The sequence below is a fragment of the Catharus ustulatus genome, chromosome 16 (assembly GCF_009819885.2).
Source record: "Catharus ustulatus isolate bCatUst1 chromosome 16, bCatUst1.pri.v2, whole genome shotgun sequence".
Taxonomy (NCBI): domain Eukaryota; kingdom Metazoa; phylum Chordata; class Aves; order Passeriformes; family Turdidae; genus Catharus; species Catharus ustulatus.
Genome location: NC_046236.1, coordinates 11,848,246 through 11,875,141, shown reverse-complemented (window position 1 = coordinate 11,875,141; position 26,896 = coordinate 11,848,246). Strand labels below are relative to the sequence as shown.

Here is a 26,896-nt window from a genome sequence, read left to right as displayed (position 1 = left end):
AGAAAATCAAGGCTGTGGGAAGTAATAGCACTCATGCATTATGTGTGGCTTCTCTTAACCATCTCCTAAATACCCATTTGGTTTAAAATCCTTTTTCATAAACAAAAGTCTGTAAAAGATCCTTTTCTGAGTCAAGTTCCTGTTTCCTCTCAGATTATGCCAGGATAACCAAAGGTATTTCTACTCTGGTTTGAGATTCTTTGCATTTCAAATTTCCCTTTAAAAAAGAAAAAATGCTGCACTGCCATTTTTTCTCACAGAAATTCAAGAGGTTTATGTTACAGAACAGATTTTCTTGATGTTTTACCACAACATTTTGGAAGGCTTCCAAACCCAGCCCTGGACTCCAGAAATTCAACAGAACATTTTCTATGAAGTTAGCTTGGAACACACACTCCTTTCAGGAGCTATGGAGCTAAACCTCCTTCTTCAAAGTGCAACTGGGCAAAACTGGGTGGGTTTTAGACCACTCTTTCTGCAGCTTCACAGAAATGGAGGGGAGGGACAGTTCTGCCTCATCTAGTGGCATTCTCTGCAATAAACCTGTTTTTTTTTGTGCATGCAGGCTTCAGGTTCTTTGGGACAGGACTGTCTCATGGTGTGGGATGCTGACAGGACAGGGCAAGACCAAACACTTAGTTCCTTCTCAATGTCATGAAAATCATGCTGCCATATGTGATTTTTTTTTTTGGAGGGGTGCAGGGGATGTCAGGGAGGGGGACAGAGTCTTATTAAACTTCCAAACTTGCGTCCTAGACTTAATTTCCTTTTTTTTTTTAATTTTTTTTTTCTGTGTCTTAAAGGCTCAGCTGTCTCAGGTTCTGGAAGAAGTGGGAAACCACAAGCAAAGAGCAGAGATGGTAAGTGTTCAATTTCTGCCTTGTTATCTTTCCCCTGGTTGTTTTATAGAACTTTATGCAAAGTTCAGTTCATTTAAACAGTGGATCAGTTCCAAATATTCAGAAATGATCAGCAAATAAACATTGCAAAAGTTGTGTTGCTGCTGCCAGGCTTGGCACTCCCTGTCTCCATACTCACCTGGAAAAAGTGTTGGATGAGATCTAGTGGTCTGTCTTCTTTTTCTTTTGGCAATTCCTTTTCTCCTTAGCAGTTCTAGATCAGAAGCAAGCATTTAATTTCATACTGAATTAATTCCTTTCTTTAGGGGCCTTTGATTCAGTCTCAACTGTTCAAAGAACAGGCAGATGAGATACAAGAGAATTACCACAAACTATATTTTTATAATATCTGTTAATTTTCTGCTGGGTTCATCTATTTTATTGGCACTTCCCTCAAGAACTAAAAATAATAAAAGGACACAAAACCAGGTAGTAGGGAGGTTTATGTGCAGTTTCATGAATTGAATGTGATTTTTTATACTCAGGAATAAATGAGGTGTCAGTGTTAAGCCATTTTGTGAACTGATGTTTTTGCTAATGGATGAACTGTGGAATTCCTGCAACTTTTTCTAGTCACAAGGAAAACCTGAGCAGTATCCAAGATGCAGGGACTCATTCTGTAGATGTGATTAATTTTATTACTAATATAAAAACAGGCCTGCAGCATTGGCTAGGAAGTAGGTGCTAAACAGACATCTGTTCTAAAATCCAAATCATAAACTGGAGTGCCAACAAAGGTCCTTTTTAGACTTGTGCTGAACTCTAGTAGGGCACTGAAGGGCAGGATGGGGTGCCCTGCTGTGCTATTAATGGGTTGCCATACGTCTGTTAGGGTTTTTTTTTTTTAAATTTGTGCCTCTTGCTGTTTCAACATCAGATTTTCCATCATGAGAGCGTTAATTGATTCCGGTTCTGGGGTGGTCTCACATTGTGGGCAAACATTTTTGTATGCCCAGCTGCTTTCTGTGGTGACACAGGCCACAACTGATACTTCCAAAGAAAACTGAGTTAATCCTATTTACCATCTGATCTCATTATGTGCTGCCTTGTAACAGTTTCAAATTCTATACAATCAATTTTATGTTGTGTTCACTGGATGCATCAGAGGAAAAACTTCCTGTTATGTGTTAAATATTCTGATATTCTGGGAGTTTTTTTTAAACATTTCAAAGTTTTTATTTTGGGCTCATTAAGTCTGGTTTTTGAGTTGTTTGCCTTCAAAAATCTGTGGTATTAAGCAGGCTAGCAGAGGGCTGGAGAAGCTGGAACTTCCAGTGTTAAAGCATTAATTGGTGTTGTGCATCATCCATCAGCAGAGGATAAAGCAACAGCCAGTGTTCAGTGCCTGTTCCCAAGAGTTTCTCAGTGGAAAACTGCTGGTCCTGTGACCTTCCAGTAACTCTTACATCAACCTCCCATGGACAGGCTGTTTTCTGTGGTGCTTTGGACCATGGATTGCAAATTGTGAGGTGTGGGCTTTATTCAGCAGCTTGAATTTATTCAGTAAATACAGGATAATTGATTCATACAGAGGAAAGGAGATTTCCACCCCCATCTTTTCCCTTTTTGAGAGAAAATTTGACAGTATAGCTCCTTCTTCGCTGATAGTTTTTCTGATATGGTTCTTCTGCATCCACCCTCTGTGATCACTTTGTGTCTTCTGCAGTGTTGGTGATGACTGAGGACTGTCCCCTTTGTGTGGGGCTGTTCATATCAGCCTGCCACAGGCTCCTGTGGAAATGCCACCAGCCCCACTCTCATCCCTGCCATCCAGCAAAATGCTCTTTAGGTGGGTTTTTTCCCCCACTCTCCAGATCAGTGTCTCACCTGGATTGCCTGATTTTCAGACTCCTTTAAATTTGACACTTCAGCAGAATTACTTGCCTGGTTTGGATTGCTGGCCTCTCTCCTTCCTTTTCCTCCCTTTCACCCATGAACCTCCAGTCTCAGTTTGATGTTGAGCTGGGGATGCTGAAGGGCTTGTCCTGCTCTGGGTGCTGACAGATGTGGATATTGCCTTTCATCAGCTCTTCTGATGAAAACTCAGTCCTATGGCTCTGAGTGCAATGGAGCAAACACCTGCCAGGTGCTCTTGTGCAGTCTGATGAATCCTTTGGGCTGCTTCTGAGACAAACCTGTGCAGGTGACATCTCTGCTGCCACCCTGAAGAGCTCTGATGGCTCTGCCACCCTCCCTGGGGCACTGGAAATGAAGAGCTGGGCTCTGGCTCCAGTTCTGGCTGATAGCACCTCACTGAGGAGAACCAAGGACTTCTTTCTATCAGTGGGGGCATCTCTGTGCCCTGGGAAATGAGTTATTCTTTACACAGCAATATTTAAAAGTACAATACTTGTGGGATAAGTCTGATGGGATCATGGCCTCAATACAGCAATATCTGCACATTCAAGGCCCTCTCCTCTGAGGACAAGCCCAGGGAATTGTGTCCCCAGGGACACAGATGGCAGATGAAGGGTGGTGTGTGTGATAGGGAGCCCTGTGGCAGGCCAGAGCACAAGGTCCTGCTAGAGGAAAATGGGATGCCAGTGGAATGGAGTGGCTGTTCTGACTGCTCCAGTGCTGGGATTCTTTGCTTGTCAACTCCGAGTGAACGTGCTGCTGAAGGAACAACAAAAAAGGAAATTTAAATGTCTTCAGTTAATTGCAGTTGACAAGACAAAGGCAGTTTGACTTTCCAGTATTAATTAGCAAACCCATACTAATTAGCTTGTATAAGCACAATTCATGCCTCTTTCCCTAAATGCAATTAATATTGCAACTGAAGACATCTCTGGGCTGTGCCTCTGTATCATTAACATACTTTGCCCTAATTAGGCACGGCCAGTAGTGGCTGGAGAAATGAGTTTGTGATTACAACCATAAAAAACCCTCTAATATCTTATATCCTTCAGGGAACTTGAACCTAGAGTTTATTTTTTGATTTGAGAAAAATCACCCTTATCATTGTGCTGTGTAATTAACAATGAAACTTTGATTTCCCATTCCCTCTAACCCTTCACTTATTTATTTTTCTTTATTCAGAGTTGAAGCATGTTCATACTGTAAGGGAACAGTGTCTACCCATAACACACAGAAGAGTCACCACTCTTGACAGGGCTCAGGTCACTCAGCTGCCCCACAGATCATTGGGGTTTTTCTGTCTTTTATTTGCTGAATGTTTGTTGTTTCCCATTTTTTTTTTGTATTAATGTGCACTTTTCTGACAATTTGATCAGCACTGGAAGTTTTCTTTATTGAAGCTGGTGCTACAGTGTCTTTATTTCCAGGATGTGCAAGGAGGTTGCTCAGAGTTCACACAACTCCCTGATCTGTGTCCCAGGATCTTATTTCTCATGGCATGTTAGTTTAGTGCTCCACTGGCCTAAAACTGAGAGCAAGCTTCACTCACACCAAAATATTATTTGTGGAAAATGCCTTTTTGTTTGTTATATTATTTTTCTTTCCCTCCCTGAGGGAGGGAAACAGAAGACATGTTTGTTTTTGTAATTTTCGTTTGCCTTTTTCATATCCCTTTATAGACACGAGGAGATTGTTTGGCTCAAGCTTGCCATCCAAGCAACAGCTCTGATCTCTGATCTTACAATTTCTTCCAGTCTGGTTCTGTAGCAGGGGGCATTCATGTCAAGATTTTTTGTTCTCCATCATTAATCCCTGAGGGAAGTCAGCTTGGTATTAAAAAAGCATCACCTGTATTTTCATTACCCTGAGGTGCTGTGGGTATCTTTTGGCTTTCATCTTCAAAAGACAGCTTGGCCCATGTGGGCTCTGAAATCTATAGACTGCTCTTTGGAACAAATTAAATTTCACCCTCCAGCAGATTAAAAAGGATGGATATAAGAATCTGAAGAATTGCTTAGCAGGGTGGGAGGTAAAGAAGATTTGAAATCCAAGAATGCAGCCATCACCAAATGAATGGCATAAATTGACTGTCCTTACCCAGGGAATAAAGACACCTTAAAAGTAATATAATCAATACCCTTGCCTCAAGGAAAAGTGTTGTTTAACCCTTTGCAGAGAAGAGGAGACCTTTATTTAAGAGCAGCAGGTCAGCAATAGTTAAAGAGCCAATCATGCTCAGTCTGATGAAATCATAATGTTTAGGATTAACTTAAATGTCAGTGACTGCCTACACTGATGGTTATCAGGAGTAGAAATGGAGACAGAAAGGAGAGGACATGAAGGAAATAAACTCAGAGGAAACTGAGTCTGTAGGTGGGAACTAGCTCTTAACTGGAAGGCAACATGGAAAAGTTATTGCTAAATATTTTTAACTTACAGGTAACACCAATGATAGTAGGAAAAAATATGAACTTTAGAATAGAAAGACCTGCCCTGGATTGCTGGCCAAAAGAGCTCACTTAATTCTTGTTTAAGAATTACTGAACAGAAAGCAAGAAATACAACAGGCTGAGAACAAGAACAAACGTGGTGTTTATTAGTGGAAATGTAAATTCTCTGTATTATCTGTAATAGGAAGGCAATTAAATGTGGGATTATAGGGGTGAACCACCGTACTTATAAATAAAAATGAAGCTTTACTGGAACATCTTTAGAACCAACAGGTTGGGAGGGGCAGGAGACAACTGGCTGGTGCAGGAAGTCTCCATCTATCAAAAGGGTATTACATAATTTCTGAATTGATTTAGCAGGTGACAGCAAATCTCCTTCCCATGTGACAGATTTTATCCTGACACTTTATGTGAGGCCAACAAAGCCAAGACAGATGAGCAGTGTGGCACTCAACTGAGCAGCAGGGTGAATGGTTTTAGTAAGGCAATCTTAGAGAAATATCCACTTCTCAAATCAGATTGAAAAGCATGAACCTGGTTATAAAGAGACAGCAAAAGAAGCTAATCCAGAATGAAATGATATAGTAACAGAAGACTGGAAGAGGACTTTTAGATCATAAAGTCCAGTCCTTCAGTAACTGAGGCAAATGCAGCATATATCTCAGTTCATAAATTTATCAAGCTTGTCTTGAAACTGCTTTGGTTGTTTGTACCATTACTGTCATGGAGAGACTGCTGTGATAGCTGAAATCTTCCCAGTTCCAACTGAGAATATATGTGCAGTTAATATCCATTTTTTTCTTGTGCTAATATTCTCCTTAAACTACAGTGACTGTTCTTCCTCCCTCATATTTATGCTGTGACATATTTATAGAGAACAATTGTTCTCTCCCAGCCTTTCATTTGTCTAGGTTAAACAAATCAAGCTCTTGCAGCCTTCTCTTAAAACAGGCTCTTCAGTTTCCTCATGAATCTTGCAGCTTTCTTTGAATCTCTTCTTCTGTCTCTCCTTTGAAGATAACTAATCAGAGTGGTCACATCACTCCAGGTGATGTTCCAGCAAAAAGTGTCTTCCTCAGGATCATGGAGTACAGGCAGGAACCTCCTGCATTTCTGTGGTGGAAGAGCTGAGCTGTATCCAGGTCATCCCCCCTTTCCAGTGCCACCCAGGGCTGATGTTCATCCTGGATCAGTTCATCTGCCCCACTCTGTCCTCCTCTCAGTTTGTGGGAAGGGTTCCAGCTGTTTTGGGACTTGCACTCTGACATTTCAATTCTGTGCTGTTCTTCAGTTTTCACGTAGCTTCCTCTTTCTGATCAGTTTATGCTCCTCTGTGGTAAAGCCTCTGTGCTATCAGTAATTGTGTTTGTGCATTTGTATTTTTAGACTCAAGGTCTTCATTGAATTTTGTTGTTTCAAATGTGTCTGAGACATTTTTCCTCTATCAGGTACTTTTAGTTTTACTTCAGCAGAGCCATTTGTTTCTTGTTTACTTCACGGTGTTTATATCATTCTTCACTTTATCATATGATCCTGTGAATTCTGAATTATGAGTTGTAAGAAGAGGGGGATGATTTTGTAGGAATCATTGATACCCTGTTTTGAGTCTTCCCCCTGTTTTAAGTGTGGAATTTTGATTCTGAAGGTGAAGAGGGATGGGAGTACACTTGTCCTTTCCCTTTCCCTGGCAGAGAGCTCTCAGTTCCTGTTGTAAACAACTACATTAAAACTGGTCCCTGCTTTTCCCCACGGGCTAGGAATATAGTGAGCTCTGAGCTCCACAGACAAGGTTATTTTTTTCTCCCTCTCTTAGCCTGGGGAATGATGAACAGCCTCAGTTGGTGTGCTGCACCTGCTGCGTGTTCCCTCTTGGAAAATTCATGTTCAACACACAAAACCATCAGAAGCATCTGCTGCACGTGACTGTGGCCAAAGCAGGGAGTGTGGAGGGAGCCTTGGCATCCTGCTGGATGAGGGCTCACAAGCTGGAGATCAGCACATTACACCTCTGCACCTTACTATCTCAATGCTGTTTTAATTAGGTGAGAAGGAGAGACTTAGTGAGTCAATTCTTGTGGTTTATCTCTGTTTTAAAAATCTAGCCGGGCACATGGGATCAAATAGCACATTCCCTTCAAATTAAAAAGAAATAAACGGTCTGTTTAAAAGTCCCATTACACAAATGAACCTGCTGTTGGATCCATTAACATGGAAGTTTTATGGGACATGGCAGCACCGTGTGGTTTCAGCAGGACTGTTTTCATTTGCTCTTCCAAGGCGATAAGAGCTAACATGGGGTTAGCGCTGTCAGGAGAAGAAATGTGACTGCCTGAAGGGGAGAGCTGCCTTCCTGCTGCTCTTCCCTGTGGGACAGGGGCTGCCAGACTGGGAGGAAATGGTCTGACCCAGACCTGAAGAGCAATTCCAGCTCAGATGGTACTCATGGACATTGCCCTAATTCCCAGCCCGTCATTTTGGGTGGCCTCTGTGCCACCGGTGTATTTCTAAAACCTGAGCTGTACTCACAGGCACGATGAGAACAGGAAACAGGACTGGAGAGGGAGAAGTGGGGAGGGTTTTTTGTCTTCAGCTGTTGAACAGAGGAGGAAAGTGAGCAGTTGTCCTGTTTAGAATGTGCTGCAGCTGGAGTGGTCCATGTCACTGTTGTCACTAAAATCTGAATTATGTACATGGAGTTACTTGGTTAAATGAGAACAGGATAGGGACATTATCAGAGGCTTTATTATGATAGGCACAGCCTGGAGACACAAAAGGCCTATTTAATAGACATGTAGAATTGTGCTTTTTTTTCTGGGCTTCATTCATCTCCACAGAGCCTGTAAGAAGTTTATGGGCTACCTCAGTCCCCTGGTTTGATTTAGCTGAGCTAAAGTTTCCTGGAGAATGCAAGGGCTCTACAATTATGTTCAGCACTTTGAGAAAACCAGATGCAAAGTCCAGGATACCTCTGGGACTCTGTCATTTCTGCTCCTTTATTCTGCCTTCCTAAAAGGCAGCCTGGAGAAGCTGGAGAAGGGACATGAGGCTCCAATGCCTATCCAGAAAGGGAAAGGAAGAGTTGAGGCTGCTGAACAATTGTGTTAGGATGGGACAAAATAATAATTGATTTACAGCTTCCTTGTGACAAGGATGGAGAGCAGTTTCCTCCTGCTGTCACAGCTCTGGGAAGATGTGTCTGCATCAGAAGAGGACCATCCTGAGAGCTCTGATGCAAGAGAGACAATTCTGTAAGCACAGCTTGTTCTGAACATGCAGGGGGGATGTGAAGCTCTCCAGCTATGGGATCTGGGGGGGACATGGAGGGCATGTTCAGAGGATGTGCCTGCAGATCAAAGGTTGCTGGATACTTCTCTTCTTGCCTGGGGCTGGCTTTGTGTGTATGAAAAGGGAGATAAAGGCTTAAAAAAAAAGTTTAAGTTTCAAGACTTAGCCCTTACACTGACAGCCTAATCAGCTTGTTACATCATTTGTTTTCAGTCTTTTTGTGTCTCAGTGTCCTTAGAAGAGCTTGTTCCCAGTGCTTCTTGCCTTTGGCTGATGGATGCTGGGGCTAGGTAGTAGCTGTGGCAGGCTGGGGTCTGTCAGGGCAGCAGAGTCCTCCAGCAGGAGCTGTAAAACCCAATTTATCCACAGAGACAAGGAGATCATAGAGCAGAATTTTTCCTATGACCTCTTGGTAAATAATGAATGGCAGAGCCCTGCCTCTTTGGAATCGCTTAATTGAGGCTGACAACTCTTTGTTGTATTACAGGATCTGGCTTGTCAGGAGAATTTTAACTTATTTATGAATATTTCATTAACCTCTAAAGACTAGCTGTATAAAATGGAGCTCCTGCCAGGCCCTGTCCTGTTGATGCTGTTTTCAGTGCTAATGTCATCGCTGCACATCCAGTACACCTTTCCTCTGAGCTGGGCCTCAGACTTTATTGTTGGTGGCAGCAAGAACATGCTCACCAAAGGTTAAAGTGCCAGGTTTGTGTTTTGGCACCAGAGTTGAACATATGGTATTTGAGACGGAATTGCTGTTTGCCTTTCGCTCTGTGACTGCTGCTGGCAACTGAAGGGCCCTGCAGGCATCATCCCAAGAGGCTGAAATGGGCAGAGCAGTCTTGGCAGGGCCCTATGACCTTTGGATTTTGGCACCAGGAGAGAGATTTCTCACTTTTTATACATTAAAAGCCCACTGCTTTTTGTCACAGGCTAATCTCAGGATGGGTCATTTAACTAGAAAATGTTCAACCTGCTGTACTTAACCTGTTCTTTGGGCAGGGTTTGGGGAACAAGGCTCCTTCAAGGCTCTGCAGCTTCCTTTAAAGCAGCTGGGTGGTCCTGTCAGAGAGCTGCTGCTTTCACACTGGGAGGTCAGAGAGCAGCTTGAGCAGGCAGCTCTGCTGGCCCTGCCAAGATGTGCCACAAGCAGTGCTCCCAGCTGTAGTGAACTGCAAAATTGGTCTGGGGCTGCAGCAGGAGCAAGAGAGCTGTCCCTGAAAGCACAGGCTGTGTGCTGTTCCATGTGAGCAAGAGAAAGAAGATTAAGTTCAAGCACTCAGTGAAGGCTCCTTTGCTCTCTTTACAGTATTAAGCAGGATTGATTCCACTGTATTTATGTTAGAAAACAAAGAAACAAAAATGGATGTTGGATTCCTCTTTCCCCCTTGATCTTCCTAGGTGCTTGGTAACTGCATAGATTCTTCTCTGACTGTTTATTATGTGAAGATTTTTCAATGAGAAAACTGATGCAGGGAGTGAGAGGTGGGATTACAAGCTCCTGTTTGATGAGAATTGTTGACTGAATGCTCCGGAAACTCCTCGAGGCTATATTTTCAGGAAAACAAACTGTATTCAAACTCTGTCTGGAGGAGGTATGACATCTTTGCAGATTTATTTGTTGCTTTGCCTGTAAATTACAGACTTGATTCTAGCAAAATATGCCTACTCCAGCATGAAAGAAGTGATCTGTGTGATGCTCTTCTCAAGAGTAGACAGCTCCATTGTGCCAACACCACAGCGACACCGGGCAGGGATGTGGCACATCCAGTCTGGCACCTTGACAGCTCCCCTAACCAGGCTCTTACTCTGTGTTTTGCTCTTCTAACCAGGAGTAATGGGTAGGAGGTGTCAGCCAGTTAAGGCTAATTATTCCAGAGTTGCCTTCTCTCCGTGGACACCAGCTGTTTTGTTCTCCCTGGCTGGGAGGAGCTTTCTGTAGTAATTAAAGGAAACAGTCATCCACACGCCTGGTGGAAGTGGTGGAGCGAGGCTGATAACAGCAGAGGACTCTGAGCTGAATGAACATGGAAATGAGGTGATCCTTCTTCAGAATGAGCTGTTAGAGCAAAGAGAGGGGTTTTGGACATGGAGCTGTCAAAGTGTTTTGCTGTCAAGCAGTGGCAGTGAGGTCTCATAGCAGTGTCTGCGAGCGTGGGCAGGACAGGCTGAGAGGAAGAGATTCCTTGTCTGCTCCTTTCTTGGAGTGAGGGTTGAAATGTGTAATTATACTTGAATAAACTCATGGGTTTAAATTAACATCTTCAGTTCCCTTCTCAGCGTGTCTCTTGTACAAGATGTTTGCTCTTCTTCCCCATGAGCTTTCCAGGTTTGTTAATTTTGAGCTCTGAGCCAGCTTCCATCCATCTGAAGTTTCTAGTAGTGCTTATTTCCAAAGTTACATCCTGCACCCATCCCAGATTTCTGAAAAGACACAAATACAGCACCAGGGAAGGTGGGTGGGTGGGGATGGTTGGCACCTGCTGGTGTTGGGGTGTGAGAAGACACTTGAGAGGGGTGGGAGGCCACGTCATGGAGTGAGGGTGTGCTGTAGGTTTTTGGGGAAGAGCTTGTTGGATGGGCTGTGCAGGAGGAGCTTGGGGCCTTGGGGATGTGATGTGATGTGATGGTGGTTCCTTCTTCATGTGCTTGCAGCTCAGGCAGCTCAGGCTTGGATCATTTTGGGGCCCATGTGGTATTGGCCTTATTTTGCAGAACAAACTGTTTCCTGCCATAGCCTGTCCCACTGTGATTACGTATGGAAACCATAGGGTGGCTGGTTTAAATAGGGTGTCTGTGCATTTGTCCCCTTGTTCCTTTGCAGCAGGGCTGAGTTTGGCTAGCTGAGCCTGTCTGGAGTTTGCCCAAGTTGTGCTGGTGCCACACAGTGTGGAGGGGAGGTGTTGGAAGGAAAGCTGCCTGCAGATTGGGAATCAGAAGGGACAGAGGTGAATGCTCGTTAAGGCTCCCTTGGGGTAGATGAATTAGTTAATGACTGTGCTGTGCTTTGAAAATGCAAATGCTGTGTCAGAGCTAAGTCTGATTATAATAATCAATCTTCCTTTGGAGAGGGTGCTGGGTATGAGGAAGGGGGAGAGTGATGAGACTGGGACTGAATTTTTAGATCACAGATCTGCATTTCTCTGCTGTTGTTAAGGAGCCTGATGTTGCCTGAGAGGTCAGCAGAGCTGAGGAGGGGCAAAGGTGGCTTTGGGAGGAATCATCCTGGCAAGCACCAGTGGGCCTTGGCCAGGCTGAAGTGAATTTTGTCCCTTATGATTGCCCTGCCTGGAAAGGGAGAGGTTGTCATCTGCTCCTGTGTTTGAGCTACCCCTGCTAATGGGAAAAGATAGAAACTGCCTCACAAGCAGGGTCCTCCAGGGATGGGGGAGAGGGGAGGGTGGCTGCTGCAGACGTCCAGCCCTGACAGCTCCTTCTCCCTTGGCACTCCATTCGCTTGTAGCAAGCGTTCCTAGTAATTACACCTCTTAATTTAGGAGAGCGAGTGGGAGAAAGGAATATAAATTTGTGTATTAACTTTAGAGATTGGAAATAGGGCAAGCGAACCTTCTCTCTGGGAGATTATATTTGGAAATGAAATAGAATGACATTTGGTATAAACTTGAAAAATTGCTCTCTTTTTACTGCAACAGGAGGAGAAAAGCCACAATCCAGACTGTATTGGAGGGAAGCAGGAGTCAGCATATGTCCATTTCCCAGTGTGTGTGTATCTACAATAATATATATGCATGAGTACATTTTTAGGAAAGTGTTTGCTGAGAGGTTGCTCCTAGCCCTGACTTCTCAGTGATAAAAGCACAGCAAGTTTGTTACAGATGGTGGAACCCCTAGAGACTGGTGACTCTGATCCAGCCAGCCTTCATCTTCCAAGAGAAAAAAAATACATATTTTTTTGCTTCAGCCAAGTGGGAGATGAATAGTTCCAAACCACTTTTTGTTGAATATCTGATTTTCTTTGGCTTTATTGCTTTTGTTTCACAATGGCATTGAGGATTAATTTTCTCAAGAAAATATGTACCAACTAATCCTGGGCTGCTTAGCCTGTTTCTAAATGGCAGGCAATACTTTGTTTTATGAGTACTGTCCTACTTTTTGAAGAAGAGTAAAGTTCACTGGGAAATGTGGTGAGGCTTAGCTCTCCCTCTGTGTGCTTCTCTGCAGATATTTTGGGGGAGCAGCCCTTTGGAAAGCCAGTGGGATGGGCATTGGAAGAGGTGGTGGTGCTTTTGCTGAGCAGAATGATCTCTGAAGTGCTCAGCATGGACACCCAAATTAAACCCACTGGTGTTTCATGGATATTGAGTTTTTCATGCCAGATTTATAAGCTTGTAGACAGCACCAAGCTTTCTGTGCTGCCTTGGGAGCAGAGGCAGAGAAGCTCCTTGGTGTCTGCTACATGCGATGGAGAGAAGCACAAATGGCATCACTGTCATGTCCAGGTCCTGGTTTGCCTGTTTTCAGACCTCAGTGCATGGGTCATGCTCAGGGTCTCATTTCTCTGTTCTTGTCTATTTTAACATACACTCTTCCTTTCCAAGTCTGCTTGGTGTTCATACATTTTAAATATTTATGTACTGAAATAGCTCCTTGAATTGTGTTGAGACTTGTAGTCCAACACAACCTCTCAATTCACCTTTCCATGCCGGCTCTGTGCAATTCAGTTCCCCTTTATTGCTGCCGTTCAGAATCAGCTCTTTTGCTGAGGAAGGCCTTTCAAAGGATGTTGCATCAGCCCATTGTTAAATAAACCTTTAGACATTTATAATGGATTCAGCATTTCCTGCTTTTTACAGTTCCAAAAATGCTGAATGACGTGCAGACACACTTCATCAGGATAAGATTGCTGTATCAGCCCCTCACTAAAATGCACTCATTATTCAAATAATAACTGTATGTCTCCAGCATGTGTTCTGTGAAATGTGTGTACATGATGTGGGCGAGTAAACCAGTCCCCCCCTTTTTTTTTTTTTCAACATGCAAATCCTACTTTGGCAGTGAGTTGAAATACTTTAGATTTTGAGTCCTTTATCACCCAAAATGAGTCACCTGAACAGAGATTTGATCATTGTTGTGGGCAGTGCATTAAATTTTTCAGCAGTTTGTGAATGTGCTTTTCAAGGCTGACTGATCTGACCTGTGATAAGCCTCACTCTGAAGATGGAGTGTGGACAGCAGTGGTCAGTGGGAGGCTGGGAAAGCTTTTCTCTGTCAATGCTGAAACCTGCTGGAGTTGAGTGTGAGGAACAACAGGTCCATGGCCTTGCAGGGACTCAGGGTGCTTGCTTGGAGGGGACAAAGATGGATCAGAAATATACCAAGAAAATCAACTCTCTAAAGTTCCATTTCTTCTAGATATCTGGAGATGAATTTATAATTTTGTTTCTCCTGTCATCTCATATATCTTTAAATAATTGCTACAGAAGAGAGGAGCAGTGAGGAACATATTTCTTACCCTGCTGTGGGTGTTTGCTATGTCATTAACACTTGGAGGAGAACCACCTTCTGGAATCTTGTCCAGGCAGGTTGAGAAGCAAGGCTGAAAGAATGATGATATTTCATATAATTAAATACTAGATGAAAATTCATCTATGTTCTTCCTTCCTCTCTTTCTCCTTTGGTAAATAATGATGGTAGTGCTTGCTTTGGAAAAGTTATTGGCATTTCATCTTCTGAGGCACTTGCATATTTTTTGACAATGGACATTCTAAAATTAGTCTATATCCTGTATGTGTCCTGATTACTTTTTATTGAGAGTAATAAAGTTGTGCCTGAGAATTGAAAGAGACAAAGTTCAGGATAAATGGGATCACTTTAGGTTGAGAACAAGAGACCCCAGTATATTTTGAGAAGAGAACAACACATCCTCAAAATATTAAGTACCTGTTCATGTGTTTTATTCATTCATGGACGCTGATATTACTCATTATTCTCCCTCATCATAAAAACCTCAGATAACTTTAAAAGCTAAATAACAGCTTGTTTTTTTTATTTTCAAGTTGCTAATGTGTTCTGGAGGGTAGGAATATCACTGGGGGTCTGATCCTGGGTGGTACAATCCCTGAAGCTCCTGCAGATGATGTAGGTCCTGAGGTCCCTCCTGTGCAGCGTTCAGGACAAGAGATGCAATGCTGTATTTCACAACAATGAACTGTCTGCTCTCAGTGCCAGTTAAAAGATCAAGGCTGACCTGGGTCGTTTGGTATGGAATGGGGGAATACAGCAGTGAGCTGTAATTTGAGCAGCCCTTTTCCCCTCTCTGCTTGGTAATGACTTCTACTAGTTTAATGTATTCAAAGCAATAAAAGTTTAACTCAGCCAGTCACATAAAATTATTGATAAAAATTGGAAGAGTTTAGCCAGGAATAGGGAGTTGGTTCAAAAAGCATAAAATGCCTGCTGAAAGTGGCATCTGGTGAACAAGAGAGACCAGGACTGGAAATTAATTTAGGAAAAGGGATATGATGGGAATTAGACAGAGAAAGCAGCAGGAGGGGTTTGGCTGTTCCTTTCCTTACCCCTTCTTGGGTCTGTTCTCTGGCACAGGTACTGGGAAGACAAGCGGACAGGAAGGGACAAACTTCCCTGTGGTGAATTATTTCATGTTCATTACCCATTCCCAGAGCTATCCTGAGGCTGTGTCAAAGGGAATGGTCTTGGAAAGCTCCTCACCTCTTGGGCTTTATCAATAGATTCCTTATTTTTAGCCATTCTCTTCCTTCTTGTTTTGTGTCTTGCTTCTTGCACTATGTTGCCTTCAGAAAAGTAAACTTGGGTTTTTAGAGTAAGTCACTCCATCTCATTTCAACTATTTTTGTGCTGGAAAATACATTAATAACATAATAATAAATGGTATTTTTAATATCTGAATATTTTAATATCTTTGAGATTGGCAGTAAGGGATGTTTTCCTAACAATTGCTAGGGATGAAACCTGTAAACACCGCATTTTGAATGAAGTATTTAATACCTTAATTGTTTCACTTTCTTAGTTTTTAAACAATTAGTGAGCTCTGGATGGCAATAGTTTCCTGTGGCACAAAATTCTGTCTTGACCTGGACTTTAAACTCTCCAGAAGTTTTAATCCTGGTTGTGGGAAGCAGGTCTGTGTCAACATCTCACTCCTGGAGCTGGTTCCATCTGTAGCGATATCACTGTGTCCTCCTCTCCCTTCTCACCTCAGGCACATCAGATTTTCAGTCCAGGGCATCTTGGCCCTTGCAAGCTGGGAGGACATAAAAATGAGATTAAATGCCCTTACAGCCCACATGCCCTCCCCTCCTCATTCTCCTTCAGCAGCTTATTCTTAGAAACCCAGCAGAATCTCATCCTGCTGCTGCTGAGCGTCCCTGGCACTGATTTGTCATTGCTGTGTTTCAAGTGAGATGCTTCACTCAAGCTCATGTGCATTCATTCTCCAATCTCCTCTTCCTGTTACACACTCTGTTTTTTCCCCTCTCTGTGCAGCCACCACAAGAGACCCCAGATCACAGCAGCAGATTCCTCACCCCTCTGTGCCCCCCTTGTCCCTCGAGAGGTGGCCGTGATTTATCTGTGTGGGTCAGCAGGTGCCACAGGGACTCGAGGCTGAGCCTCTGAGCCATTGATAAATAACTCACCAGCCCTTCCATCTTCAGATGCTGCCCTCACTCATCCCAGAAAGCATCCTCAAACTCCTAAGAGCAAGCACATCCAGGCTTCAGCAGACACGGGAAGCAGGAGGCATAATGAGTGTTTTCCTGCTAGAAGTAGGTTGGAATTGAAGCCTACTCCTCATCCCAGCACCTTTTATTCACATTCCTGGAATTATCTGGTGTGCTTGCTTTATCCCCAACCATCTGTGATGGGCTGAGCTGGGAGAGATAAGCTCAGTAATCAGAAAATTGAGGGAAGCATTTCTGGCTGTGATAATCTTATCAGGCAGCTAATATGCATTAACATTTGTACAGCCTGATGATGCAGGTGGGCCTTTGCTTATTTTTTATTCCTGGATGTTTCTTGACAGGCAGGGGGAGAATGCAGGGCTTTTTGGGGTGTCAGGGGGAATTAAGTTAAAACATTTTTTGATGCTCTCATTCTTCTGCTCTGTTCCTTTGGTGTCAGAAAGGGGCGGGAGCATCATCCAACCATCCATTTTCTGCCCTTTCCTGCCAACAGCACTGCCATGCTCTGCCTGTCTTCTCTAGTAAGCATGGAAGGGTGAAGAGGCAGCGTGTCAAAACTTCAGTTCTGTCTGAGCAATATGCCTGGCTGTGACAAGATGCTCCTTTTTCTTGTAAGATTGGAGAATTCCTGCAAAAAGCTTGCAGAAGTTTGCCGTTGCAATGTGATTTTGCTCTACAAGTGTAATCTATGCTGTTGCAGGGAATGGTGTATTAATGGATTATTTCCCTGATGATGAGTGCTGAACTCTCTGTGGTCATAAGTTTTGCATCTATAATTAAGGCTACATTGCTTATGATTTTCCTCCTGGGTGAAAAAATATCATTTCCATCAACAGATTTATTAGGGGAATTAGCTGACAGGTGGTAAAAAGACAGATGACAAAAGGAAGTCCAGAATCTCAAGGATGAGTATGTGAAGAAGGTCTAAGCTGGGAGAAGGTGTTGGAACAGAAGTTTGAGTATCCTCTAGGTAGTTTGTCTCTGCTTACACTTCATAATAAATCATTTTCTGAGGGGTTTAGAAACAAGTAACATATGGAGTTTATCAATCTGTGCATTGTCTTGATCTCTGAATTAAGGATCCAGAACTGCTACAAGTCAGGGAGCCTGGGAGTTGTAGAGTCTGGGTAAGAAGTTCTCATGTCTGTAGAGTTTTGAGATACATTTTTGTGAGCTCCTACCCAAACAAAGCCAGAGGCAGAAAATATTCTTAATTGTTTGTTTGTTCAGCCAGAGCTACCTGAGCAGCTAGAGGTAGGAGTGTATATTGGAAAGTGCTGGAAATATTCCCCAGTCTTTTGGATTCAGTGTGTGTGTCTCAGAGCCACTGTAATCGTGTGGTTCATTTCTTCTGGGGGAGGAATTGAGTGAGGTTGAACTGCCAATACTGAACCTCAGGTCCCAGTGAGCTCCTGGTGCCACACAGAGTCCTCTGCATCCCATTTATCCATGAGGGAAAACAGGGGAAATATCTGAAAGAGAAGCAGAAGCTTTGCTAATAACATTCAACTTCTAGTGCCTCATCTACTGTGGAGAAAAAGTCTGGAAAGGTAAAAGGAATTGCAAAGGGAAGGAGGGTTAAGTGAGGTTTTGACATTCAACACAAGAGAAGTTGAGCTGCACATCTGTATCATGAGGAGTGTGACCTGTGCAGAACCTCATGATTTCCTCCTCCCTTTGCTGTCTGTGTCTGCCCTTAGCAGTGCTGCAGGAACTAACACCTTTTGTCTCCTGCAGCTGGAGGTGGAGATGAAGGTCCTGAAGTCTCAGCAGTGCACGGCTGAGCAGAGCACTGTCATCACCAAGGAGGAGGTGGACACGCTCAGGTAGGCAGAGCAAGGGCAAGGCTGAGCAGGTTCTACTCTTTTTGGTGGAATGAATGAGAAGGGAAATGCCTGGGGTAGTTTCACTGCCTGCTGTGGTTATTGTCACCTCCTGGTGGAGCAGCAGGTACAGGAGCTCACCCTGCTATAATGCATGAAGAAGTTTATGTGCAGAGACTGCCTGTGTCCATAGGCTGCCTGCTATTCAGGCAGTGGGGTGATGATCACAACAGATTTTCCTTGTATTCCTGAAGTAGGGTGTTCTTTTTCTGAGCATGTTTTACTTTCTCACCAGCTTTTATGGGTATGAGAACCCCATGAAGCATCAGCAGAAACACTCAGCCCATGATCTGTCCTGCATTTAGATACTTTATAAGCTTTGCTATCTTTTGGGAGGCTCAGGCTCTTTTTTTTTGATATTTGGGGTCTTTTGCTGTCAGTTAATTCATAAGCCTGGCTCCTGCATCACTATTCCCCCCGTTGAGTTTCTTTCCTGTGGAAATGGAATTGCTGTTTATTTGTTGTTTTGACCAAATCTCAACTGTAAATACAGGATCTGTTGGCATGTGTGTGAAGAGGTTTAGAATCCAGCTTTTGTACTGCTGATGCCTGTGTAGCTCTGGAGATAAAAGAGGGATGTTTCCCCTTGTGCATTGCTGGAGATGGCAGAGGGGTACCTGTTGTGATTCAGTGAAAGAGAAGTTACAAAACAGCATTTCAGCAGAGGATACATGAGCATTTACAAAAGCTACACTGAAGCTAAACAACCTTTCCATGTATTTATTAAAGCATTTATGGCTTCCATTGCAAAGCAGGTGACACAATAAATACTGAGCACAGAAATGTTCATCTGTTTCTGAATGTTTAATAAAGTTCCTTTTATTTAAGCGAATCAGGTCCTCACAGGCTGAGTATTTTATTCTCAGCTGATGTAAGTCTTTGGCTGGACTTGCACATCTTAATTCTTTTATATTTTCAGCTCCATCACAATAAAGTGTGACTGCCTCATAGGACTGAAAGCAAGGTTTTGCAGCGAACAGAATCCTGCAGAAAGCAGAAATTACTGGCCTGTATGTTATGTCTTTGCTCTTGTGCTTTGCCTCTGGAGCTTGTTTTATGTCTTTGAAAGCCCAGTTCCATAGCAGGAGGGAGGTGTTTGAAAATAACACATGTTCAGCTAAATTATTCCAATACATTTTAGGGCTGTACATGTAATCTTGGGGACTTGCTGCTATAGTTCCCTCAAGGTGCTCTAATAGTTCTGGAGGCCCAAGGCATACATCTCCTTTTTTTTATTCTATCATATGTTTGAGTTCTGCTAAAGGAGAGAATGCTATGACTTCCCTTTTTCATAGAGATAAACCTGTCTCCATCAACTTTTGCCTTTTGTGATTTTTGTTTTTTATCTTGTTCAAGCTTTTCCTTTGTTAAGGCACACTGGACCCTCTGAAACCTGAGGTTTGCACTGCTGCAGGAGTATTCAGCACTTCCTTGGCAGCATTTAACCTGTCACTCCTGGTTAATAATCAGTGTGTATCAGAGAAGCCAGCAGCCTGTTTGCTGTCTTCTGGGACCTGCAGGTTTGCAGAGTTTTTCTACAGTGCCTCCCTGGTCTCTCCCTCCCTGGTTGGTGTTGCTGCAGGACCTTTTCATCTGGGAGATGTTCAGGCTCTTTGTTTTCCCATCCAAGACTCACTGTTTGGTCTTTAGCTTCCCTGAACAGCATTTGCCATCTGTGACCTGGGCAGCTTCAGGGACAGTGTGTGAAGGGGGAGCAGCTGGGCTGCCACATCATCCAGAGCCCTCCCCAGTGTGACAGGCTCTTGGCAGAGGGGATGGAGATGTCTGGCTCTGCCCTGAATGAAAATCTATTTCCTGGGCAGGGATGAGTGCAGCTCACAAATGCCTCCTTGTTATGGGATTGTGGTGTTTGATTCAGCTCAAAAGCAGCCCTAAAGCTCCTACATAATGTTTTTCCCTCTTTGTTTTTAAGGAATTTCTTTGACTACTGATCTCACTCTCTTCTTCCATGAAATGGTGTCAAACCTTTCACACAAAGTTATGTCCCAAACCCAGGCCAGTTCCCAGTGTGATGGTTGATGGTGCAGAGCTGGTTTCCAATGATGGGCCATACTCTGAAGGTTGTTTCAGCAGAGGCCAGGCTTCTGCAATTGTTTCACATTGATGTTTTGGTTTTTCATCTCTCTTGCTCCTGAAGCTGTGGGTGCATAGCAGCTCCATGTTTTAATTCCAGGCTGTTTTTTTCATGTAGTTTTTTAGTGAACCACTTTTTATGGTCATGGCTGATTTAAATACTTGTCCCAGCCCCTGATGCTGGTTATTTAGTTACAGAGCTGTTCCACAAAGCATGGATTTGTTGATTTAGATCACCCTTTTCACTGCACAGCTCTAACGGTAAGTGACTTGGTGCAAGCCATTCTCTTTCTGCTGGAGCACTGTAAGCCAGTCCCTGCTCTTTTTTCCTTACTGTTGGCTTCTACTACTGCTTCAGACATCTTGCACTCTCAGGCACTCCACATCTGCGTGGAGAGAAATTTCAGAATTGACTCCATAAAGATTTATTTTTATGTTTTTAGACTTAAGCAGTCAGTGGATATGGTTGGACTTTATTTTGCATTTTCTGTGTGTTGTTCAAGAAACTGGGCCAAGTTCTTTCTTCACAGAAGAGACTCCTCCTCAAAGGAACACAGAATATATTCTATATTCTCTCAGTCCTTTGGGGCTCAGGAAGAATGTGCTGTGATCCACATCAGAACACTCCTCGTGGCTCAGCTGGATGTGTCCTCTCTGTACAGCAGCAATGAACTGGGTGGGTGTGATTGAAGAACAGAAGGGGTTTGGAGGAGAACAAGGATCAGAATGGGAAGGGATGAGGTCTGCTGTGCTCATCTTCCTCCTCTGGGCCTCAACAGCACCAGTTCAGTCAATTTTGTGGAGCTGCTGAGGAGAACAACACAAACTCCACTGTCATTCCTTCCTTCTAAACACCGCTGCCAGAAGCTGATTCTGGGAGAAAACAGGGGGAAGAGTGCAAACTTCCAGATTGGAAAGTGGGGAAAGAGATGCCACAGCTTATAAGGGAGTTGCTTCCATTTCTGTAGTTTATTGTAGTCTTTGAAATAACCTGCAGGATGATGTGTCTGCTCCTCTGGCTGAGCCCAGCCTCGCCTGTTAGCTGCTGTCACGAAGGAATGTGAAAAACAGGAGGAACCACTGAAGGCAGCAAGAGGAGTGTGCAGAACAGGAATGGACTGCTGAGCCTCCAGGCATTTCCATACAGACCCCGTGGTTAGGAGCTCACTTCTGAAAAAAGAGCAGGGGAGACATAAAAGAGAAAAAAAAAAATCCATATTAAGCCTTTGAATCTGTATTCACCTCCTGTGAGTGATTGAGAGCTTTTAAGAAAAATACCTTTTGTCTCATTTTTCTTTAGTATGGAAAGTAAATTTTCAGCCAGAAACTTTAAAGACTTTATCAGTTTTTCCTCCTTCTCTTGAGAACAAAGTGCTATTTCGTCAGACCTTTTATAACTTTAAATGTGAAACTCTCTCCCAGCATCATCGTTTCTGGAGAGACAATAAAAGCAGTGCTAATGCTGTCATTTCTCACACTTTTTGCTGCTCCCTCTGAAATAATATTTGTTTATATTCTACAGATCCTATGAAAAGAAACAGTGCTCAACCCATTGAGTTCCTGCACTGTAGGGTACAGCATTTGGGCATTAACACCTTTTAGAGGGAAGGTGATAACTGTGCAGAAACTGGTATTTCACAATCTATAAATAAAAGGAATATATTTAAAAAGAACTTCACTGAAGACTTAAGTGGCAACAGCTGAAGGACCTTTTCATCTGGAACAAATCTGAACTTTTTCTTTCTGCTGTCACACTGCAACCCCAGTAAATCCTAAATGTTTTCTGTGGATTTAGTGGCTGGGTAGAGTTACAGTAATTCAAAAGAAATTCATGTCTTTGCCAATGCCCATTAGTCACACTTGCTGGAATTCTGTCTGCTCTGCTCCTAACACCATCTCAATGCCATCTGGGTCCCTTAATAGCATCTTCCCAACACATGCATTTTCTGCTCCATTCAGTATTTTCCTGTTCAGCAATAGCTTTTCCACATGGCCATGCCCCCTTCGCAGATGGGGACTCTGTGAGACATGTCCTCATTGCTGATATCCACAGGCAACCACATAACACAGCTGAGAACATTAAAAACCAATAAAACAAAGATAAAAGAGTGATGGTGGGGGCAGTTTTCACTGGTTAATTCCACTGAAAAGCTCTGGGCTCAGAGAGACTTTGGAAGTGCCTGGAATGCTGTTGAAAATCCAACAGCTTGCCCCCTTTTTGCCTTTCTGAAATAGGAGCAGCCTTGTCTCATGATCTGAGGTTGTTAGACAGACTGAACACACACTGTGGGATGTCTCCTGATTCTCACAAGTGTCATTTCAGGAGACCTGAGGCTGTAGGTGGGTTTTTTTCTCCCCTTTTTTCATTCTCTCTTCTGATTTGAGATAATGAAACATGCAGTAGAGGCAATATGAAGCTCCATTTTTATAAGAGGGGAAAATCCATGAGGCTGAGCAAATGCCAGTGAATCTGTATTCTTGCACTAAATTTGATCTTGTGAAAGGTTGTGGAGGTGGCATCAATTTGTGGAGCCTTCAACTCTTGGTTGAGCTGTCTGATACAGGAAAATCTAGACAGGTGAAGAGATGTTTGCCAGAGATATTTTCATGTTTTCAAACCCCTGTATGGAGAAGTTTATGAATTCTCTAGAAATTAATTAAAATGGTTTCTTCCTGTATCACAGAACTTGACAGTGCTGTTGATATTTCAGAAAGTAACTGATGTTTCTTCCTTGTGGCACAAGGCTGTTTTTAAAATAGACACCAGCTTTAAGGCCAGGTTGGATGGGGCTTGGAGGAATCTGGTTTAGTGGAAGGTGTCCCTCTCCATGGGGCTGGAACTGAATTATCTTTAAGGTCCCTTTTAACCCAGACCATTCTAGGCCAAAAATGGTACTCACATGGATTTGTCTTGGGTTGTTTTCCCTACCTGAAGGTAACTCCAGTATGTAACAATTGGAGGGATTGCAAATTGGTGATAAAATAGCATCACCTCTCTTGTGCAGGTGTCCCTGGAGAGAAAAGGCACGAGCAGTGTGCTCCAGGGCTGCCTTGGTGGATGCTGGTGCATCCCAAAGCAGTGCACAATCATCCCTTTACGTGAACTTACTGAAAAAAAAAGTGCAAATCAAAAATATCCAAGTACCAAGCCAGTAAATATTTTTCAATATTTGACTTCCATATTTTAACCACCAGCTGCAAATGCTTTGCTGTGTTTATATATAGATAGGATTTCCCTTGCTTCTCTCTCTTTGCCATTGGGAAGAGTTCCCCAGGGGGGTTGGAAGCAAAGCTGGAATAGCACAAACTGTTTGCTAATGGTTCTGAACGCTTTCCCACTGGAGATCCAGGACACTTAACAGTGTTAAAAACGAGATAGGAGAGGGATAAATGGTGAAAGCACTAGTCAGCCCAAATCCTCTTGGCACAAAGGTTACAGCAATGTTCCTGTTCCTCAGTGCAGAGGAAGCAGCAGGTTTTGTCTCTGAAGGAGAAGCAGGGAGTGCCCTGTGCCCAGAGCAGGGCAGGAAGCCCAGCAGCCCTGCAGTGTGTCAGGAAGGAGGATGCTCTCAGAGCTGGGACACTGGCAAGGAGCCATCTGGGGGAGAGGCTGTGACCCTCAGCTCAGGGTTGCTGGGCACAGGGCAAGTTCTGGAGAAGAGAAGGCTCCAGGGTGACCTTACTGTGGCCTTTCAGTGCCTAAAGGGACTACAGGAGAGTTGAAGAGGGACTTTTGACCATGGCATGCAGTGGTTTCACACGGACACAGGCCAGGGCTGGATGGGATATTTGGAAGAAATTCTTCCCTGTGAGGGTGGGGAGGCTCTGGCACAGATTACCCAGAGCAGGACTTACCTTCCCTGGAGGTGTCCAAGGCCAGGTTGGCTGGGGCTTGGTGCAGTCTGGGGTAGGGGCAGGTGTCCCTGCTCACGGCAGAGTGGGGAACTAAATGATTTTTGCTGTCCCTTGCACCACAAACCATTTCAGGACTCTGTGATACCTGCTGCCCGACTGGGAGTGCCCCAGGCTTTAAATCACCGCCTGCTCAGCAGCGAGGCACAAAGGGCACAAACAGATTGTTGAATCCTAAAATTGCAGGTGAAATAGCACAAAAATGTAATGGCTTGAGTCTACCCTCATTACAGCTGTGTCTCAGGTCTCTGGGAAGTGTTTTCTGGCTGCTGCTATGAGTGATTTTCAAAGGGCAACCGAGTGGCCTGATCTTAAACCTCCCCATGGAGACAAGTTCTGCAGGCAGATAGCAGCAGCATCAGGTTATTTGTGAAGCTGGATGGGGAGAAATTTGTTCCCAATTAAAATTCAGCATGTCAAGGATGGAGAAAGTACTGATGAGAGTCCTGTGTCTGGCTCTGACCTTTCAGGAGCTGTTGTGCTGTTGTTCCTCAGAGAAGAGTGTTGCTCTCCTCACAGCCTGTTCTGCAATCCATTTAGAAATGCACCATTAAAAGCATTAATTCCACTTTGAATTTCCATTTTTCTTGACCTTTTCGGTCCCCTGCTTCAGCATCCTCCATCCCCACTAGCTTTGTGCCTCTTCTGAAAGTTATTGATGATATTTTTTAATGGCCTGGACAGTGCTAAAACTGTTTCTCAGCATTTTAGAGGCTTCCAAGAGCAAAAAAAGATGAGACTCTATAATATTTGAAAATTGCCAGCAGGGGTCAGGCTTACAAATAATTTAAGCAATCCAAGCTGCATATTTATAAAGGAGAAATTTCTGTGCTGAACATGATGTAGATCAACCTGCTTCTATGGAAAAGTTTGGAGCTGTTGCCAAATGAATAGGAGAGATGGCTTCTTCCTTGTACCTGAACTTGTCGTTGCATAATTTTGGGATATTGGCAGATGGTTGCATTCCTTGTTGTGTGGTGCAAGGATTTTCAGCTTAATTTAGATAATTTCAAAGTATCATTAAACAAAATCATTAATTTTTAAAGAATATTCATAGAGAAGGATCCTGAGAAAACGGAATACAAAGATCAGTGTTATTCTGTGTTAGTTGCACAATTAATCCCAAGAAGGGTTTTGGACTCTGTATTTAAATGCAAACAAAAATTTTGTATCCAGTCTTTTATACATACATCTCCTGCCTAACAAGTTTGATAGAGTTCTCTGAAGGATTCACCAGTCATTTGTCGAAGGCTGGTGTGGTTGAGATAATGTATTTGACCTTTCAAGAAGCTTTGAGCCAAAGGTCAAATACATAAAGAAACTTTGGTGGAATAAAAAAAAAAGGAGATTCTTTGTTGGATTGGTAGGAATATATAAACCCTAGAGGTCTGGCTGTCCCAGTGTGCTGTCTGTGGGGGTGCCCATATGAACAGGACAGAACATCTGGGTACCCTGCCAGGAGCTCTCTGTGCCTTGTCTCTAGGATTTCCTGAGCCAGAAATAATACCATAATTTTTACTTTGTAAAACTTCATGCATTTTTCTTCCGTTAATTTGCTGCTATAATACAAAGTTAAAATATTGAAAATCAAAGAATAAATGTTTTCACAATGCTGAGGGTTTTTCCACTAGGTGCTAGAATGGCTTTGATTGGGAACTGGGAACATGTCCAACACAAAAAAGGGGTCTGTGAGTAGTGAGGTGGCAGAGTTTGAGATAATGTGAAATTATTCAGCTTATCAGAGCATTCAGAATTTAAGAAATCTTAGGATGCTGCTTGAGGTGGGAGATGAAGTTGCATGTCAATAATTGCCAAACCCATGCACATAAGAAAAAACATCCTTACTTTTACTCCCACAACAGAGAGCTCTAAATGAGCTGTTGTCACTCAAGAGAGAAATCTTACATTATTGTGAACAGCTTTCTGCAAATATTAGCTAGGTGCTCCATAGTTAAAAATACTAGAAGCTGTTGGAAAGGAAGTTGAGAATAAAGCAGAAATCCTCCTTGTACCACTGAATATATCTGAGTGCTCTTGGTATTCCAGCTTATTTCATGTCAAAAAGTCTACATAAATCTTGAGGAAATAAGGAAGAACAATAAAAATATGGCAAGTCCTTGGTGTGAAGGAAGACTACACAGAGATTCTTCAGGAGATAATAGAGGAGGCCTGTACTGTGGTGTGGAGAGGAGAGTGTGGTACAATTATTCACGACTTTTCATAGCAGAACTAACCGGCACTCAGTGAAATAATCACATGTGAAGTATAAAACAAACTGAACTAATTTTTCATACAGCACATAATTAAATTGTGGAACTTACTGCCAAGGAGTGTTGTAAAGGCCAAAAGTATAAATCAGATCAAAAAGAGATTTGATTCCTTATGGAGGTTTTAGCTGCTGATGGTTATTAAACATGATGGTCTAGACTCAGTCTGTGGTTCAGAAGGTATCCAAGCTGAACTTGCTTTATATTCAAATTGTATATTTTTAATGTACTTTTACAAATTATATTCTCATCATATAAACATGTCACTTTTAACCATATGTTTTAGCTCCTTCAGTAGTGCAGTTTTGTGGTACTGAATGCAGGAATAATCTGATACTGTTTCTGGTTGCATGCTTTACTTGATTATTTGTGGTGGGACTGTGCAGGGACACCCAAAGTCTATTAATTTTCTTCTTCTCCAGGTTGAAAATTGAGGAGCTGGAAGCTGAACGCAGCAAGCTGGCAGAGGAGAACAGATCTCTGCAAATGAAGCTGGAGAGCCTCACTCTGCAGGTAGGAGTGTGGAGATCCAGAGCAGCTGGAGAGCCTGGCATGGTCCATGTG

The 26,896-nt window shown here is 43.2% G+C and overlaps 1 protein-coding gene across 1 annotated transcript in view; it reads left to right on the top strand.

The window, feature by feature from the left end:
* Positions 1-26,896, top strand: part of MAD1L1 (mitotic arrest deficient 1 like 1) — a 348,054-nt gene that overhangs the window by 169,195 nt on the left and 151,963 nt on the right. The window contains exons 13-15 of the mRNA XM_033074545.1: positions 804-860; positions 17,914-18,002; positions 26,755-26,845. Of these exons, the coding sequence (XP_032930436.1) occupies positions 804-860; positions 17,914-18,002; positions 26,755-26,845 (237 nt within the window). The remainder of the gene's footprint in view (positions 1-803; positions 861-17,913; positions 18,003-26,754; positions 26,846-26,896) is intronic.